The sequence below is a fragment of the Bactrocera dorsalis genome, chromosome 5, assembly GCF_023373825.1.
Source record: "Bactrocera dorsalis isolate Fly_Bdor chromosome 5, ASM2337382v1, whole genome shotgun sequence".
Lineage (NCBI taxonomy): Eukaryota > Metazoa > Arthropoda > Insecta > Diptera > Tephritidae > Bactrocera > Bactrocera dorsalis.
The window spans coordinates 49,225,393-49,242,428 of record NC_064307.1 but is presented as its reverse complement, the minus strand read 5'-3'; the positions used below and the strand labels follow the sequence as shown (position 1 = coordinate 49,242,428).

The window sequence follows — 17,036 nt, the reverse complement described above, 5'->3', positions numbered from 1 at the left end:
TAATAAAGGAAGGGTTATGTTCAGGTGCAACCAAACATTTCATACAGTTGCAACTTGCAGCGATCAAAGCCGGCTAAATACCTTAATTGTTGGTAATATTAAAAAATGTAGCAATTGTTTGACGAAATCATGAATAGATAGCAATCAAATTGGTATCTTATTAACTTATCTTGAAAGTCATGTACCAACTAAGTTTTATCAATGTATATTTTATCGCTTCAACGAAAATTACGCTAAAACCATCCTTAAATGGAATGGGTTTAATTTAATTAAAATACCACAAAGATGGCGCAGAATTAATTTGGAAAGACTTACGCCTGAACAACGTTCACAAATCGTTCAACCTTTTTACGAAAATTCATTCTGAAAATTCTGTAAATAATGTGTTTTGTGTGCTTCGCTCAACATAACACAACACCATCATCCTGATACCTAGCATTCATTATTGGGTAATATTCGACGGAATAGACCACGTCCAGTATGCAGTGAAGAAAATATAGCAGCCGTAGCTGAGAGTATACACTAAGACTGTGGAGAGTCGATACGGCGCTGTTCGCCGGAACTCGGGCTGTCGTATGAAAGACTTGGCGCATTTTACGTCGAGATCTTAAATTGAACGCGTAAAAAACGCAGCTTGTGCAAGAACTGTCGACCTTCCCCAGCCACATCGTTTCGCTTTATGGGCTCTTGAAAAGTTCCAAGAAGATCAGACGTTTTCGAGCCAACTTTTGCTCAGCGATGAGGCCAATTTCTGGCCCAATGGGTATGTAAACAAGCAAAATTACCGCATTTGGGACGAAGAGCAACCTGAAGGGATTCAAGAAGAGCTATTTTATTCCGAAAAACCAACGATTTAGTGTGGTTTGTAGGCCGGTGGAATCATCGGCCCATATTTCTTCAAAAATGATGCCGGTGAGAACGTAACCGTCAATGGCGACCGTTACGTTCGCGCCATGATAACCGACTATTTGATGCCTGAAATTGAAGCTTGTGATCTCGGCGACATTTGGTTTCAACAAGACGGCGTCACTTCCCACACATTGCATCAATCAATGGATTGGGAGTACACATCGGTGAGCAGATAATTTAATGTTCTGGCGCGGTCAATTGGATCGTGTGATATCACACCTTTAGACTTTTTCCCTGTGGGGATATATTAAGTCTAAAGTCTATGCGAACAGTCGAAATGTTCGAACGACTCGTCGGAAATTGGACTCAATGAATGAACCATTTAGACGTAGCCGCGGCCAGCATTTGAAATAGATAGTCTTCAAAAAATAAATGCAAAGAATTTTCCTTCGAATGATCATAAAAATTCCCATCAAACTGTGCTTTTCTGACACAGTTTCTGTGTTTTTGCTTTATAAAAGTTTGAAACCTCGAAGTGGATCACCCTTTATTTATTGACTTATCGCGTTTTGACTAGTTTTTAACAGAACGGTTATATGGGGAAGGGTGATATTTACAATGTCAGTAGGGGTGTTTAATAATTAATTTAGAGTTTAGTTATGACACTTCATAACTTTTCGTTTAATCACCTTCTGTGGGCAAGGCAGTGAGACAACTAAATTCATTTACGAACTAGTCCTCTCTTTTTTGCCAAGGAACTCGTGTATCAGTTTCCACGGCCGGAAGGACGAACTTTAACGCTCAGATATACAAAACAGATGTGTAAGTATATATCCCTCCTAATTAAAACAGGGAACACGGATTTATTTAACATCGTAAGATTTGTAGCTTTCCAATAAATAAATTTGATCTTCTTCGCATGTGCCACAACTTGTGAAATAGTATAATAAATTACGACGGACCTAATGTACAAAATTACCATGATACCCATCAGCAGCATTACTTTGCTTCCGTTGTTTCTTATTTCGATGTATTTTCTTTGCTAAATTCCACACATAATTAACGACCAATTCCAGAATGAAGCTAAAAGCACTCAGTAGTAATCCGAAACCGAAAATGCCCAAAGCGTAGCGACATTCAGTGATGCCGATCGAAACAAAACCACCCATGCCACCCTCACATTTCGGTTTCTGCGGAAACCATTTCAGCTCTTCACGGTTCATCAAGCCCACTTCACGTTGCCAACGCAATCTACATGCAATTTAAGAAGAAGACAACATATGCGATATTTGTGAACTAAAAGTGATGCACTCACTGTCTACGAAAGAGTTCCTTGTATGGGAAATTCTTTCGGGTTGGAACTGCAATCATCGGCAGCTGAAATGGCTCCAGCTCTTTGAGTCCACACTTTTCTGGCTCACTAAAGGTGTTGCTTATGATCTGATATCCGGCTTGCAATTCCACTTGGTAAGCGAAGAGACCTGTCCGCATCTTCTCCATGCCTATTGAGGGGCGCATGAAAATATTTTCACCTTTGGGTGCAATTTTTTTGTGATATAAGTGATTGGTAACGGGATCGGTGGACTCCTACAACCGTAGAACTATTAGTCACGCAAACTTATTATTAATTAAATTCCATTTACTTACATTGAAGTATATTTTGTTGTATTGTGTATCTTGTACACCGACCTCTAACGGGGACTGCGTTAAATCACTTAAAGTTTGTATGGCCTCCGAAGGACTCTGCAACAACGCCACTATATTCGCCGAAAATGACGTATACAAGAAAAGTGTCGATACAAATGTTGTGAAAATAATGACGCGGGCGGAGCGGTTGAGTAGGTTAGCATAGAAACCCTGCTGACACATCGCACCCCAAACGAAGACCACACAATCCAATATATCCATCTCGTGCAAATGTGGCGAATATACTAACTCCACTATGAATATACCTATAGTGAAGATCATAAGCAGTAGTATAGCAATCCAGACATCACTGGCAAAGGGCATGGCAAAGATGTTGGCCACGGCCGATAGTGGTGGTTGGCGAAACATTATACCAGCGCGTACTCGATATGTTTCAGCTACAAAATCCACAATGGCGATGCGATCAAGTCGCATGAAAATTGCCATCTGGGCGAAGTCCAGTTCGTATCGTTGAAAACGTCCCATTAGTCCATCGAACGAGCCGTTTGGTTTATGCCAGCCATAGTTGTCGACTTGATGCGTGTTGAAGCTTTTAGAAAATAAAATAATAATTTTTTAATAAAGAACGCTCTGGAAAATTTTTTCAACACACGGGGACAGGCCTTAAACTGGGTACGCATTCTTTACGCTACAAAGCTATTTAAATTAAGAGAGTATTGTCATGAACTCACTGCTATGAAGTAGAAAAAAATGTATTTTATTAAGGTTACTGTGTTGCTGGATAAGGTGCACTTGTTGTACACCCGGGATGGTCTAAGTGCGGCCGCCTGAGGTCTACACGCTCGTGCGCCCCTATTTTCAACCAATCAATTAACCAACAACAAAGAATATAATTTAAAAGATCTTCATGCGAGCCCCCCATAGGGATTCACCAGCATTAATCAATCGATCCAACAATTTCTAGTGAAAATTCGTAGTGAAAAACTCTACCGTCTCCAGTATAACTTCTACCTCAACTATTAATTGGAGCAATTTGAAGAACTTACCGCAAATTTAATTTGTTCGCCAACTCCAGGGTTAGCCTATTATTTACTTTTGAAATAGTGTCGATATGCCGTGCGACAAATCCTCGATATTCGTAAACAAATCAGGAAAGGCGACCACAAGCCCCGTCTTGAAAGTGATACCTTCCAAATTTTGACGATAAGAAATAGCCGAACCGAATTCCCCTAGCGCTTGCAACATATCCTCTGCGTCCCGCAATTCCCGACCACCCACCGAGGTGCGTAGTAAAGGCTTGTCTGCGGCTACCTTATACACATCCACCAACGTGAAAAATTGCGCGCCTGGCTGGTGCAACATGACGCGCACCTCGCCATCCGGCGGCAGAAATATGTCCACATCGTCGAGCAGTGAAATATGTGTCGGCTCATCGGTGAAAAGCAACCAAAAGCGATTTGTGGTGAAATAGTTGTGCTCGGCGGCAGCGGCCCAGCGTAGCACGTTGAGTGAACAGGCGCTGGCGAATTGCAACAACAGTATACCTGATTTATAGGTGAGTGCTGGCAGCTGCAAACGCAATGGGCGACGCGTGTTGTTATCGCTACGGAATGTGCGCGGTGGACCGAACGTGGGTCGGTTCATTGCAAGTGCGGCGCTTGTTGAATCTGCCGTTGAGTTGTGAGTCGTATTGAATGGCTCGGCTTCAGCTTGCGCTTGCGCTTGCCCCGTACTGCGAGTGCTTTCGTTGTCATCATAGTCTTGGCCATTGAATATGCGTGTTGGAAAGCCATGGGCGATAAATTGGCGCAGTAGCGATTTCAATTTACGATGCTTTTCGCTGGTGCCTGCAATAAGAGGAGAATTAAAAGGCGCAGTTGGTTTATGTTGCTGAAAATATTGGTCATTTAATTTTATATTTTTTACTGCCGAGGTTATAGCTTATACTATTGGTTTGTGGGGAGGATTACCGTACCCCTCCATTTCACCTTCCGCTCCATTATTGCAGCATATTACTTCCTTACCTACATCCTGCGGACAAACAATCAACATTATGTTGTGGACACCATGCCAACGAAAATATTCCATGAAAATTTGCGCATCGTAACCTGCTCCAATTGGCTCTTTCGGTGTTGAGTTGCCTAGTTGCTCGGCACCTGTGAAACCGCTTGGCTCAGCGCCGCTTGAAATGGCCACCAGAAATATATGGCAAATTAGTAGAATGAAGTGTGGAGTCATAGCTTGTACTCTTTTTGCTTAAGCCTTTTATTTTCCGTTCTTTCTCAAAACCGTGTGCTGTTGCATGCCACGGATGTGCCGTAAATTGCCGCCAAGTTGAGCGTTCGATTCATTTTATAGCACTGTCCGTTTACTCATTCTCCTGTAGGAGAGTTTTTACCATTAAGTGGGGTAGTTAATATCTTTATTCGTATTTCGAAGCGCAATTGCGGACTTATTAGTCCAATTATAAAATAATGAAAAAATAGATGTGTTGAGTTGCTGAGTCGCACGTAGGCTTAAATTGCAGCAATTTGGTGGAAAATTGCTGTTGCTCTTAAATTTATAATGTGCCTAGTAAAACCAAACATTCAGGAATGTAGAACTACTTTAAAGGAATGGTATTTTGCGAATAAAGCAATATGTATATGGCTCTTCATTTCGGAAACGTTACAGTCGGGCTAGTGACTATTTTAAAGTGATGGGGATCAAGAGGGACTTTTTTACCGTGCTTCTTTTGAACAAAAACTATGAATGCTAAAATTGCATTAAGATTTAGGAATGTGAGTTGAGTTTAATTTGTGAGTTTAGTTCATAATGTAACTACTTCATCATTCAATTAAAATGTGCCACAGACAATTTTTTTAATTACAAAATAGCCTCCCACAAAGCCGACCTCTTCTCCAGAGAGGAGGCACCTCAGGGACCAAACCTGCATTTCTTGTATAGTATCAGACTGCACTTTTCCGACAGAAAGCCGCTATTATTTAATCTACAGATCTTGTAGTTATACATAACCTTCACAATGTATAGAGATACAGAAGTTTAAGTTAAGCGGTTTTCTAAGCTCAGTACAGGCCATATACATAAGCACGATGAGCGCAGTCGACGTACGGAAGATATCAATATAATGTTTGTTCGCACGAGATAACAATCAGTAACAATTATTTTAAATTATCAGATAAACAATATATTCAAATTTACTTTTGAACTCACAGTGCAGCAGGTCCTCTCAAATTTCTTGAAACTATTCGAATGGATGCAATCGAGATCCCGGAATTTTGATAAATGTGAGATTTAATGCATTCCAAATTGTAAACTGTGACTCTATTCGATACTTAGAGCCTTCGGTAGGGCATCTCAATGTTTTCGGCCGCTGTAACAACTATGATGGCTGTTTTAAAAACTATCTGAAACGTTCCAAACATTATAATAAGGATTTTTGTGATCTTTGCAGAGGTGAGATTGTCGTAAATATAGGGTAAACATAACGGGTGAGAAATAGAGTTACTGTTTTCATTAGCCTTTCTTTGGCAGATCATGCGAAGTGTTATGGTATTTTTGTTCAGTATTGTTTGAGATTTCATCATGACAAGACTTCGCCTGAACAACGTTTACAAATCGTTAAACTTTATTACGAAAATTCATGTTCTGTAAAGAACGTATTTCACGCGCTTCGCTCAACTTATGGTCAACATAATCGGCAAACTTTGCGTAGTATTCACAACTCCATCACCCATTGTGGGACCCAGCATTCATTATTGGATAATATTCGACTGAATAGGCCACGTCCAGTATGCAGGGAAGAAAATATAGCAGCCGAAGCTCAAAGTGTACACGAAGAGAGTCGATTCGGTGCCATTCGCAGCAATTCGGCCTACGTATGCAATGACTTTGCGCATTTTACGTCGAGATCTTAAATTGAAAGTGTACAAAATACAGCTTGTGCAAGAATTGAAGCCTCACTAAGTGACATCGCTTCGTCTTATAGGCTTCTGAAAAGTTTCAAGAAACTCAGAGGCTTTCGAGCCCAAATTTTGTTCAGTGATTTCTGGGTCAATGCGTATGTGAACAAACAAAATTGCCGCATTTGGAACGACAAACAACTTGAAAAGATTCAATAGCTGCCAATTCATCAAAAAACAACGTGGCTTGTGAGCTGATGGAAGCATAGGTTCATATTTCTTCAAAGATGAATCCGAGATGTGCCATGATAACCGACAATTTGATGCCTAAAATTGAAGCTCGTGACCTCGGCGACATTTTGTTTCAACAAGACTGTGCCACGCAAGGGTTTGGCAATCCAAGATGTAACCGCAGCCAACATTTGAAAGAGTTAATATTCAATAACTAAATGCCAAAGAATCTTCTTTCGAATGATAATAAACATTCCTCATTAAACTTAAGGTTTGTGTGTTTTTTTCTTTAAAAAAATAGGGAATCTCGGAATGGTTCACCTTTTATAAGCGAGAAATTCGGGCTTGAAAAATAAATGTGGTATACATGCAATCTCAGCAAAATTAGCAAATCAGATGGTTGTACAGCTAGACCAATGGAAAAATGTGCAGAAGTACCCACCATAATGATGAAATCTCAAAAAACCAGGGAACAACAGCAATGAAGTTCAATAATTGCGAAATCAAACGAACAAAACCAAAAAAAAAAAGAAAAACAGTTACTAGAACAGGCAGACAAGATTTGGCAAAAAATATTATACAGGAAGCAGATCCGACTAGTATCCTGGGTGATGGGCTGATGGTAGGAGCTTTTGATCAGGACTCTCTCTTGCTCTTGATAACCCCAAGTTACTTACGGTATTTAAAGACTACCAACTTTAATTCCCTTTGGTTCCGTTAGAATTCTCATCAAGGTCCCAGCAGTTTTGAATGCTACAAAAAGTCCATTTTTCTCAAGCCAAAATTATCGAATTTTCAAAGTACTTAAAGGTGATCGAAAGGAATGAAATGTTTTGACACTAACTGTAAATCAAAGCTAAATCTACTGCCAAACTCCGCAAAATACACAAACCCAAACTGCAAAATAAATCACGCAAAGTTTACGCCATTTTGGCAACTGCAACATGCAATTTTCCGCTGTCAGAAACTGCACGCCAGCGATAACAATAACATTCGAATGCTTGCTATACTAAGTACGTCAAAATATTTTCTGTAAATCTCTTTTTCCCCACTACTTTTCTCCGAGTGCCTTTTCTACTCACTTTTCAAACGATGAAGCTTTCGCTGCCATCGATGGCAGTGGCAACAACAGCGAAGAATTCTTCATTTTCACACAGCGTAGCACGCACATGTTGCATTGTTAGAGAGAGCGGGAGAGCGGGACAAGGGAAAGTAGTAAACTGAAAAATTGCAGTTCTTGCCTTTGGCAAGCTGTTAGTTGGCACATTTAATTGACAGCATGACTTCTCGTTCACAACTGTAAGTAAATAATGGAAATACAATTAAGAACTGATTGAGTCTAATTCATTGGAAAGGGCAAAAAAATGTTGCCGTAGGTTGAATACGAACTTTTGAAAAGTTGTTTAACAGAAAGTTTCGAAAAAGTTTGCAATTTATATTCGAGACTGGATCTTTTTTAATTTTGCAAAATTAATGTTTATAAACTATTTTATAGTCATCTCTTGTTAAAATAGACTATCGAGCTTCCAAATCTTTAACAAAGCTCTTTAGTCTCATGGCATGCTGAAGAGATTTGTTAAAGTTTTGGAAGTATTAAGTTTGTTAAAATATAATACTTCCAAAGCTTTAACAAATCTCTTTAGCATGCCATGAGACTTTATTTGGTTTGTACAAAATATTCTGAAATTGGCTTTCGCGAGCTTTTCCCTTAATTTGAATTTCTTTGTGGCAACTTGGTCCAAAAAATGAGCTAATGCGATGTGGTTGGTGGGGCTAGTGGAAGCGTTGTTAAATGAATGGGTTTAAGGTAGAATGCTATCGGCGGTTTGGTGGTCGCAATAGATACAACTAGTACGTCGAAGTCAAGTCTGTGTATAATAATAGAATATAATATCAAAAACAGAATTCAGAGAGACTTACTACGGGTTCTTGAGACCATTTATCTATTACAAATTTGATCAACAACCGGTTATAACTTAAATAGATGCAAGGGATTCTACAGAGAAAATACCAGATATTACGGTTATCTATCCTCTTAAGATCAGCAAGCAATAATTAAACTATCAAGACTGGAAGGTTTTTTTTTAAGTCATACGAGGCCTATTTTCTACTGAAAGGTCTAAATAGAAAGGCGTTTTCCTTCAGCAAAGATTGATGTAATAGTTTTTTTTATACAAAAAATATACGAAACGTCTTGCTGGTCATTTGAAAGCCTTAGTCTAACGCCCGCTTGCCTGTCATTGACTGAGTATCTCGTTAATTTATGGGAGACTATGAGAAAAATACACACCTTTTTTCAATATTTTTTAAAGAAGAAATCTATGCACCATCCATTTCAATCCTTCATTTTCTATCTTATACCAAAGATTTCTCTTATTTCAATTTATTTTTTCAATTCTCCATCGAATCACATATTTGCCTTGCTTTCAATTTGGTTTATGTTGCCGCAGACTTCTTTGCAGTACTTACCGTCATATTCATAAAATGCTTGCCACAAATTTAATATTCCAAAATATGTCACTGCAGCGCATAAAAATATTTATTTTTCATTCTCGGCGGAGCAAAAATATTTTCAAATTTCTTCATACTACACGCATGCCTGTAAGTATGTGCACAATGTGTGTCTAACAGCCTTTTTGCTGAGAAGCGCGATTGCGTTGCGGCATGCTGATTGCAATATGTTGCGCGTCCAATGTGCTGCACACATGTATAAACATATACTTATAAGTAGCAATAACAAATGTACTCGTATGGAAATATGTAACGAAAGAGATGTGTGGCTTGTCGAGTTATTTGTCTCTTGGAAAAAAGTAAAATATTTCAATTCCATTTTTGTCGAGTGCCATTTGGCAAGCGAATGCCATTTTTCTTGCGGCATAAGTAATAATCTCTACGTAGTTGTTTTTCAGAACAAACAACAAATTTGAAGCTCAAGCAGAGAGCTACTAAGGTCGAAATCAATCTTCTCTAAGTTGATTTAAACGAAATTAATTAAAGGCCTGCAAATATCTGAAGAAGTTCTTTGACGATCAACCAGAGAAGAGTAAATAAAATTAAAAAAATAAAATAAAAAAGTAATGTCGGGTATATTATCGGGTATTATTATTGAACGATTTCTCAAATAGTATGTTCGCATAATATCATCAAGATATATTTATATTAATCATTGTATTTGACATAGAGTCAACCGAAAAATCGAATATCGCTACATGTAATATATTGTTTCTAAGCAGATCTGAGCTGATTGTTAAATATAAACTTTTTACTCGTCTTTATTAAGAAAACTCATACATTTACCGATAAATATGAAATAAAGACTTCTTATTAATTTCAATAATATATCTAACATACAAACCAAGATTTCGGTAGAAAATCAGCCAAAGCACTGACGTTCTCGTATTCGGTATTTGGTGGCTTTTAAAGTCCGACGAGTTTTACATTTTTTCAAAACCATACCTTGGATACACTATTTTTACGCACTGAATTCGGGCGATATTGGATAAAATATGAGAATACACTAATTTTTATATTTAGTATGTATTTTATCATATAAAATTTAATTTAATTTCGCTAATTAATTGAACAAAAAAATCGCTTTAAAGCACTCAAGTCGAAATGTCTCCCTGCTCCATTAATGAACATTTCTATAGCTTTCTCAATAAAACGGAAAATTTAACTCTGAGTCATTCAACTTTAAATGCTTAAAGCATTTGCCCAGAAAAAGTCTCTTAAGTGCGTATGTACAACGAACTGACAAATAAAATGTGAAACGTAATTTCCACGGCATTAAACGAATTTTATATCACATAACTCATACGCCACGTACGACGGGGCGACAGTAAAAAAGTGTTTGTACTACATCCAAGCAAACATTCCAGCTTGTACAGATGAGGTATTAGGTTACTCCTCCACAATTTCAAAATTGTTAAAAAGGTGTAGAATATACATAGAATACATAATTTAGAAAAGAAAATAAGGTAAAATGTACAATCTGCAAAATTTAACCTTTTCAATGTTAGTAAATTATTTATTCTAAAATTACATAAAGATGCTAATTTTATTTTATTGTACAGACTCAAAATTGAAATTGAACCCATAAACTATAGGATTGAACGGCTAAGGTTTAAAGTAACTTCAAAAGCTTTGATTGACTATACAAAGGGCGTACCGCTTGACTGGTCGGTAATTTACCCCAAGTAATTTTGCGAAGTGGTCACTTGGACTTAACTTAAACCATAATAAAGTAGATTTCGTCTGTAAAGATTGTTGCTAAAGGTTTTACTCGAAATATATTTAAGCTTCTTTTGAGGATACGCCACGATATGTATCGTTTGACTATCAAAGCTTTCACTATCTCCATAAAAATAAAGCCATTGCTGATACTTGATGTTTAAACTTATTAACACATCTTAACTTTTCTTGATATTTTCAAAGAAGGTCTCTGTGGTGACGATAACCTTCTTTTCTAAAAATTTCAATTGAGGAAGACCCAAATCAATCGCTCACACGTCATTTTCAAGCGTTGGACATCTCTGTCATGTGTTGTGGCGAATTTTGCAAAAAGGTCTTGGCCTACATCCTTACCAGATCAAATTGACACAAGAACTGAAGCCGCTTTATCAGAATCGGCATACGTTCGTTGATTGGACTGAGCGACAACTTGAAAATGATCCGGATTTTCATCGAAAAATCATATTTTGGGATGAGGCTCATTACTGGCTGAATGGCTTCGTCAATAAGCAAAATATGGTCAGGCAGCAATCCCCACGTACTCTATGAGTCATTGCATGCCGAAAACATTTCGGTTTGGTGCGGTTTATGGGCCGGCGTCGACATTGTGCCGCACTTCTTCCGTGATGATCAAGACTGGCACGTTACTGTGAAAGGGAATCTACCACTCAATGATAACCGAATGTTTTTGGCCCGAATTGGATGATATGGACTTGAAAACTATGTGGTTCCAACAGAACGGCGCCACAAGCTACACAGCGAATGTCACAATCGGTTTGTTGTGTTATCTCAAGAAATAGTCCAGTCAATTAACCGCCTCGGTCGTGCGATTTGACGCGTGCATAATGGCATCAAATGTACTTTCACAGAAAAAAATAATTTCATTGACGTCCCACACCATTTTTGTTTATTATAATTTATAAAAACTCTTGTAGTGCTTTTATTCGCGAGAATGTAGGAACGGAGTTCAGGATAGTAAACATCTCTTTCTACCAAATTGGGTAGGGAGGTTAAATTCAATGGGTTTGACACAACTAATAACCTTTAAATTCATTAGAGTTAGAAATTTCCATATTTATACTCAACGATTAAGAACGTTCGCGTCCGCTAGTGAGGGTTTCGGACAGCTTAGTTAAAAATTCAATAAACTTAAAAATGATCAATAATTAACCTCGGAGGTATTAGCTAACATTGAAAAATTAAAAAGAAAAAACAACTTTTACGACAATCCCTAGTGTTTGTGGAATATATATTTGTTTATTTCTAGCACATATATGTACATATACTTAAAGTTGTCTTCAAATACCGGCTCGTAAAAAATTCTGTCCGCTTTGAGCATCAAACATTTTTTATAGCTTCCTATATCTTTAGAATACTCTAAAGACGCTTTAAAGATAACTGATGTGCGTAGAGAACTTTCTTAGAAACTGCATTTAGCCTCATACTTAGCTGTTATCACCTAGCCTCTGGCTTTGCATCTCTTCTCTTGTGTGCTGCTAATGCTCTAGTAAAGCGGCGAAATGCTATAAATCATAAAGTAAATCTTATATGGCAATATTTATGTCGCCGCCTCCTTATCCCCCGTGCTAGCCGGGCCAATCGAAGACAACTGCTCTTGCTGTTGCTGCCTCGGCGACTTTAACAAACAATATTATGTATAATGAAGTCGTTTCACAGTTCGTTGCACCGTTTACCACTACAGACGCGCCGACGATGTGAGTCGAGTGGCAAGCGCCATAGCGTCCGTGGCACGAGTGTTTATAATACATATGTATGTACCGTAGTTATTGCAGGCGTACTGAGGGGCTTAGACACTTTGCTAGCAAGGCGGCGCTGATTTGTTGCAAATAAATAGGCTGAGCGTGTTCGACTCGATATGGCGCTTAAGTCACGTATAGCACACTTTTCATCCAGTATTAATGTCGCATTATATTCATGCACTCTACACATACACGGACTTATATACATATGTACATATATACTATATAAGTACTTACATACATATGCACACAAAACAGTCGCTTGTGTCGCTCCGTACATCGGGGTTATCAGGACAAACTGCCAAAGCGAAGGTGACTCGTGCGACTTGTGTGTCAGCGCGTTGTTGTTGTTTTTTGGGAACTTTCGGCAGCAAATAATGTTGTTGTCCAAAAGTTATGAATCATATTGCAGTTGATTAATTTAATTTTATTTATTGGAAAATGTTACTAAGGAACAAATGTATTTAATATGCCGAGGACTCGATGGGGGGAACACGAAATATTGTTTTAAACTTGGAACTAAAGAAGAAGAGTGCAGAAAAAATTAAATGTGTGGATCCAAATTAAATAAAATTTAGAAATTAAATTATTGTAAGGCCTAGTTAACCATAACTTTGAAAACTAGGTTACTTTTATAGTCGATATAATGATGAGTCTGGCAAATTATTTGGCTAGGACCGCTAACGGTCAGAAGATTGTGGCGTCTTCTTTGCTTTTCAAAAAAACCCTACAACAATAAGTCAAATTCAGGGAAAATTGGAGGTCTCAGTGAACAGTCATTTATCGTCCCGCTTTGAGATGAGAAGAAGTGGAAATTTTCGTTACAGAAACTGAATAGCTTAAATAATCTCCTCGAAGTAATTAATCGTTCTACTAGTGGCATGGTTGTGATATGTGTAGTTAACCATTTGTTTGTTTGGAAGTGCTTGGTCTGCGTCCAACTTTTGTTGGCTTTGGCTCATACGAGTAAATCTACATTTCGTTATCTGTCACGATTTCATGGAAGTTTGTCGAGGTACCACTTTCGTATTTTTTTATTATTTCTCTCGACCAAGCGGCACGAGCCTTTTTTTTTGAGGGATCGACAAATTGTGTGTGATCCACATAGAATAAACAGTTTTTAAACTCTAAAGTTCATACAATTTTGAGTGTGTGCTGATCCCACTAATGCCTATAAAAGTCTTTATCTCACATAAAGGGGCGACCTTCACGAAATCCCTCTTGGACTGAACTGCGGCCTCGATTGAATTCACCGTACCATCGATAAACACTGACCTTTGATGAAGCTTCATCGTCAAAATTGGATGTTGCTGAGATAATCCCCGTCGAAAGTTATGAAATATAATAGCACAAAGTGTTTGCGATTTAATTCCATTTTTTTACCGAGATGAATATTATAAGTTACTGTAAGCAACACAAATAGTGGTAGTATATCAAAAGGTTCCATTAAAAATATCAAACTTTACGATCAAGTGGTCGGTTGCCAGATTGCAACACTAGGATATGACGCCACAGTTGAGTTTGCACAAACGTCTAAATTTGGCGCCGAACCCATTTATAGATATATATCCATATATCTGCGGCAAAACATTGACTTTACCTTCTAAACGAAGAGACTCCAGAACACTTTTTGGGTATATATAGAGTTAGTTCTAAGCCTAACCATTCAATCCTTGGAAAGTTGCAGGCAGTCTGGTCCCAAAGCCAGGATGAACTTGATGAAAGGGAATAACTGACCAAATGTTAAATACATTTTCTATTGTATATGTAAAATATACATACATATAAAATTATGAGACATATTTATATACGAAAATATAAGTATGTATTTACCATCGTACCAACTTGCAAAGCGTAAAACCAACAAAGTTATAAGACATGTGCGTTGGAGCAAATATTGACAAAAGTTTGTTTGAAAACTTCCAGTGCAATCTGCAGAAGAATGCGCTTGCATTTCGTTACATTCAACAATAAGAGATTTATTTTTGTCGCAAGTACTTTAAAGTTTACCGTTTTTCACAATTTCACTAGCGACACGTCTACACAATGACATTCTTAGGCATGTGTCACAGTTTTTGTGTTCAGCTTTCTAATACCATTCAAAGAGGGAAATGATTTAATGTTGGTTTTGATACAATCCTCAGCGGCAGTGTTCTATACTATACTATAGTTGGAAAATGTTTATTTTTTATTTGATTATGCACTATATAAATATTGTAAAAATTAATTTATTTTATTAATCTTATTGAATTAAAAATTAAAACAATTGGCATCCTTATGCAGATATTTTTAGAGCAAAGTTTTTTTAAACTTTTGATACCTATGTATATTTGAATTTGTGTAATCTTTCAAAGTCTTTGAGCTACCAGTTCTCGCTGCTTGTCAATAGATGGCTCCAGCAGTTACTGGTGATCGATTTTGATACGTCCAAAACGTGATAAACTTAGCCAAGAGAGTAGAAAAAGAAAATGCGTTTCCGCATTACTGATTTTGTCAATGTGTCATGTACTTTTGGTTGTGCGTATATATCTTTCAAATCGTCATTTGCGAGGAAGTGTTGATTTTTTACCTGTAGTATATCGATATCGGCGGCTGAAGCTCATCGTGAGCTCCAAAAAGTTTATAGAGGTGCTGCCCCAGTGAAACAACATGCCGTGATTGGTTTTCTCGTTTTAAACATGGTGATTTCGATATTAACGATGGTCCGTGTTTAGGAAGGCCAAAAACCTTCGAAGACGTGAATTGAAGACCCTCGAATGGTATACATGTCAAACGCAAGAAGAGACTGCTTCAGCAATGGAAGTCATCCGCCAAGTCATTTCAAAGAGACTACATGCGCTGGGAATGACTCATGACTGGGAATAAAGAACTTAAGTTTATTTTGACCTCAATACCAGAGAAGGCACGAAGAAGTGATTCTGCTGCAAGAGAACATTCGACTTCAGGTTGCCAAACCCGTTAAAACCTACCTACAAACATTTAATGGAGAAGTCCCATGCCACTCGCAATATTCCTTATATTTTGCACCGTCCGATTCCGTTGGGACTCGCACATGGCTGGTTCAGAAGCAATTCCATTCACAAGATGACACCGAAAAATGGCTTGATTCTTGAATAACATCACAAGATGAACATTTTTGCTGTGATAATTTTTTGTTGTGTAACACAATCTCGTTTCAACGAGTAACAAAAGGCGCTGATAGAAGCAATTCTTTAAAATTTTAATAATTTTTGTTCAAATTTAAAAATATTTGTATAAAATTTTCCTCCAAGCGTGAAAGGCATAAGGTGTTCCGTACAGCTGACGATTAAGCAGCATCACGTTGCAAGTTGAAATATTAGTATATGTGTATGTGCCTTCCACACATTCGTTTCTTCTCGTGCGTGGCGTTATAAATGCGTGCTTTGTATGTAATTCAAATATTTACTGAAAGATTTCAAGGCAACTTCAGCACATTATGTTTCTGATGCTTTGCTGCAGTGTTTGCAATTGTGCCGGAGTGCTACGTGCATTGGGCGGCAATGATCGATAACTTTTTCGTAAACCTGCTTCCACTGATTTTGTGCACAAAAGTAGAAATTGCTATTGCCATTGGAAAATATTAAAAGAAATAAGTAAGCAAATTCTTTACACAATAAATATATAGTATTAGATGTTTAGGCGGGAGATTAGTGCTGCTGGCATTGGAGGTGGTAATATTTTCATTTAATATTTTAGAATAATTTTTGTAAAATTTGTTTCTCTCCGACCATGCGGGCGGTTATGTACTTACATACTTGTATGTACTTGCTATATTTTTTCTTGTATAGATTTAACAATTTTACATTCTGAAAATTTTAGTGTTCAAAGTGTAAAACACCCGAGCTTATTTGTGTTAAAGGATGTGCTTAATGCTCATGTAATTCTTACGCCTTTCTAAATACCAATTCATGCCGGTGTCTGTTAGTGTATTTCACCTTATAAATGTTTATGGTTGCAGCTGCAATATTTGATATGTTTTTTCATCAACCAATCCATTGAATTGTAATTTAATATTTATATAAAACACTTTATTCGGCGATAAAAAAAAACTTTTTATTGAATTATTTGTATGTTTTACTTTAAATTTAGTTAAATTACTTTTTATAGGATGTCGCGTTAAGAGCGTGATGTAAATAATGATACGCTCTTAACCGTAGAAATATAAATATACAGGTGCATACTATATATACTTTAAAATTATTGATATGTATTTTTATGCTCTCATAACTTTTTGCACACACTATATAAGGTATAGCCAACTAAAAACCAATATTTTTGCTATATTAAAAGCAATATTTAGCTAAATTAGAATGATCCGATTTAAGTAGGTCAAATCTACACTGTATTCTACCTTTTTGAAGGTAATTTTATAGGTAGTGCTACGCTCATAGAAACT

General features: G+C 37.4%; 1 protein-coding gene across 1 annotated transcript; it reads right to left on the bottom strand.

Annotated features, from left to right (window-relative positions):
• Positions 1–1,672: 1,672 nt before the first annotated feature.
• On the bottom strand, positions 1,673–4,843 carry LOC105223467 (uncharacterized). The gene is given in 6 exon segments (XM_019989309.3): positions 1,673–2,100; positions 2,165–2,436; positions 2,497–3,085; positions 3,543–3,615; positions 3,618–4,343; positions 4,521–4,843. Coding segments are annotated over 6 exon segments (2,163 nt in total). The 5' UTR covers positions 4,735–4,843; the 3' UTR covers positions 1,673–1,811.
• Between the last annotated feature and the right edge of the window lie 12,193 nt (positions 4,844–17,036).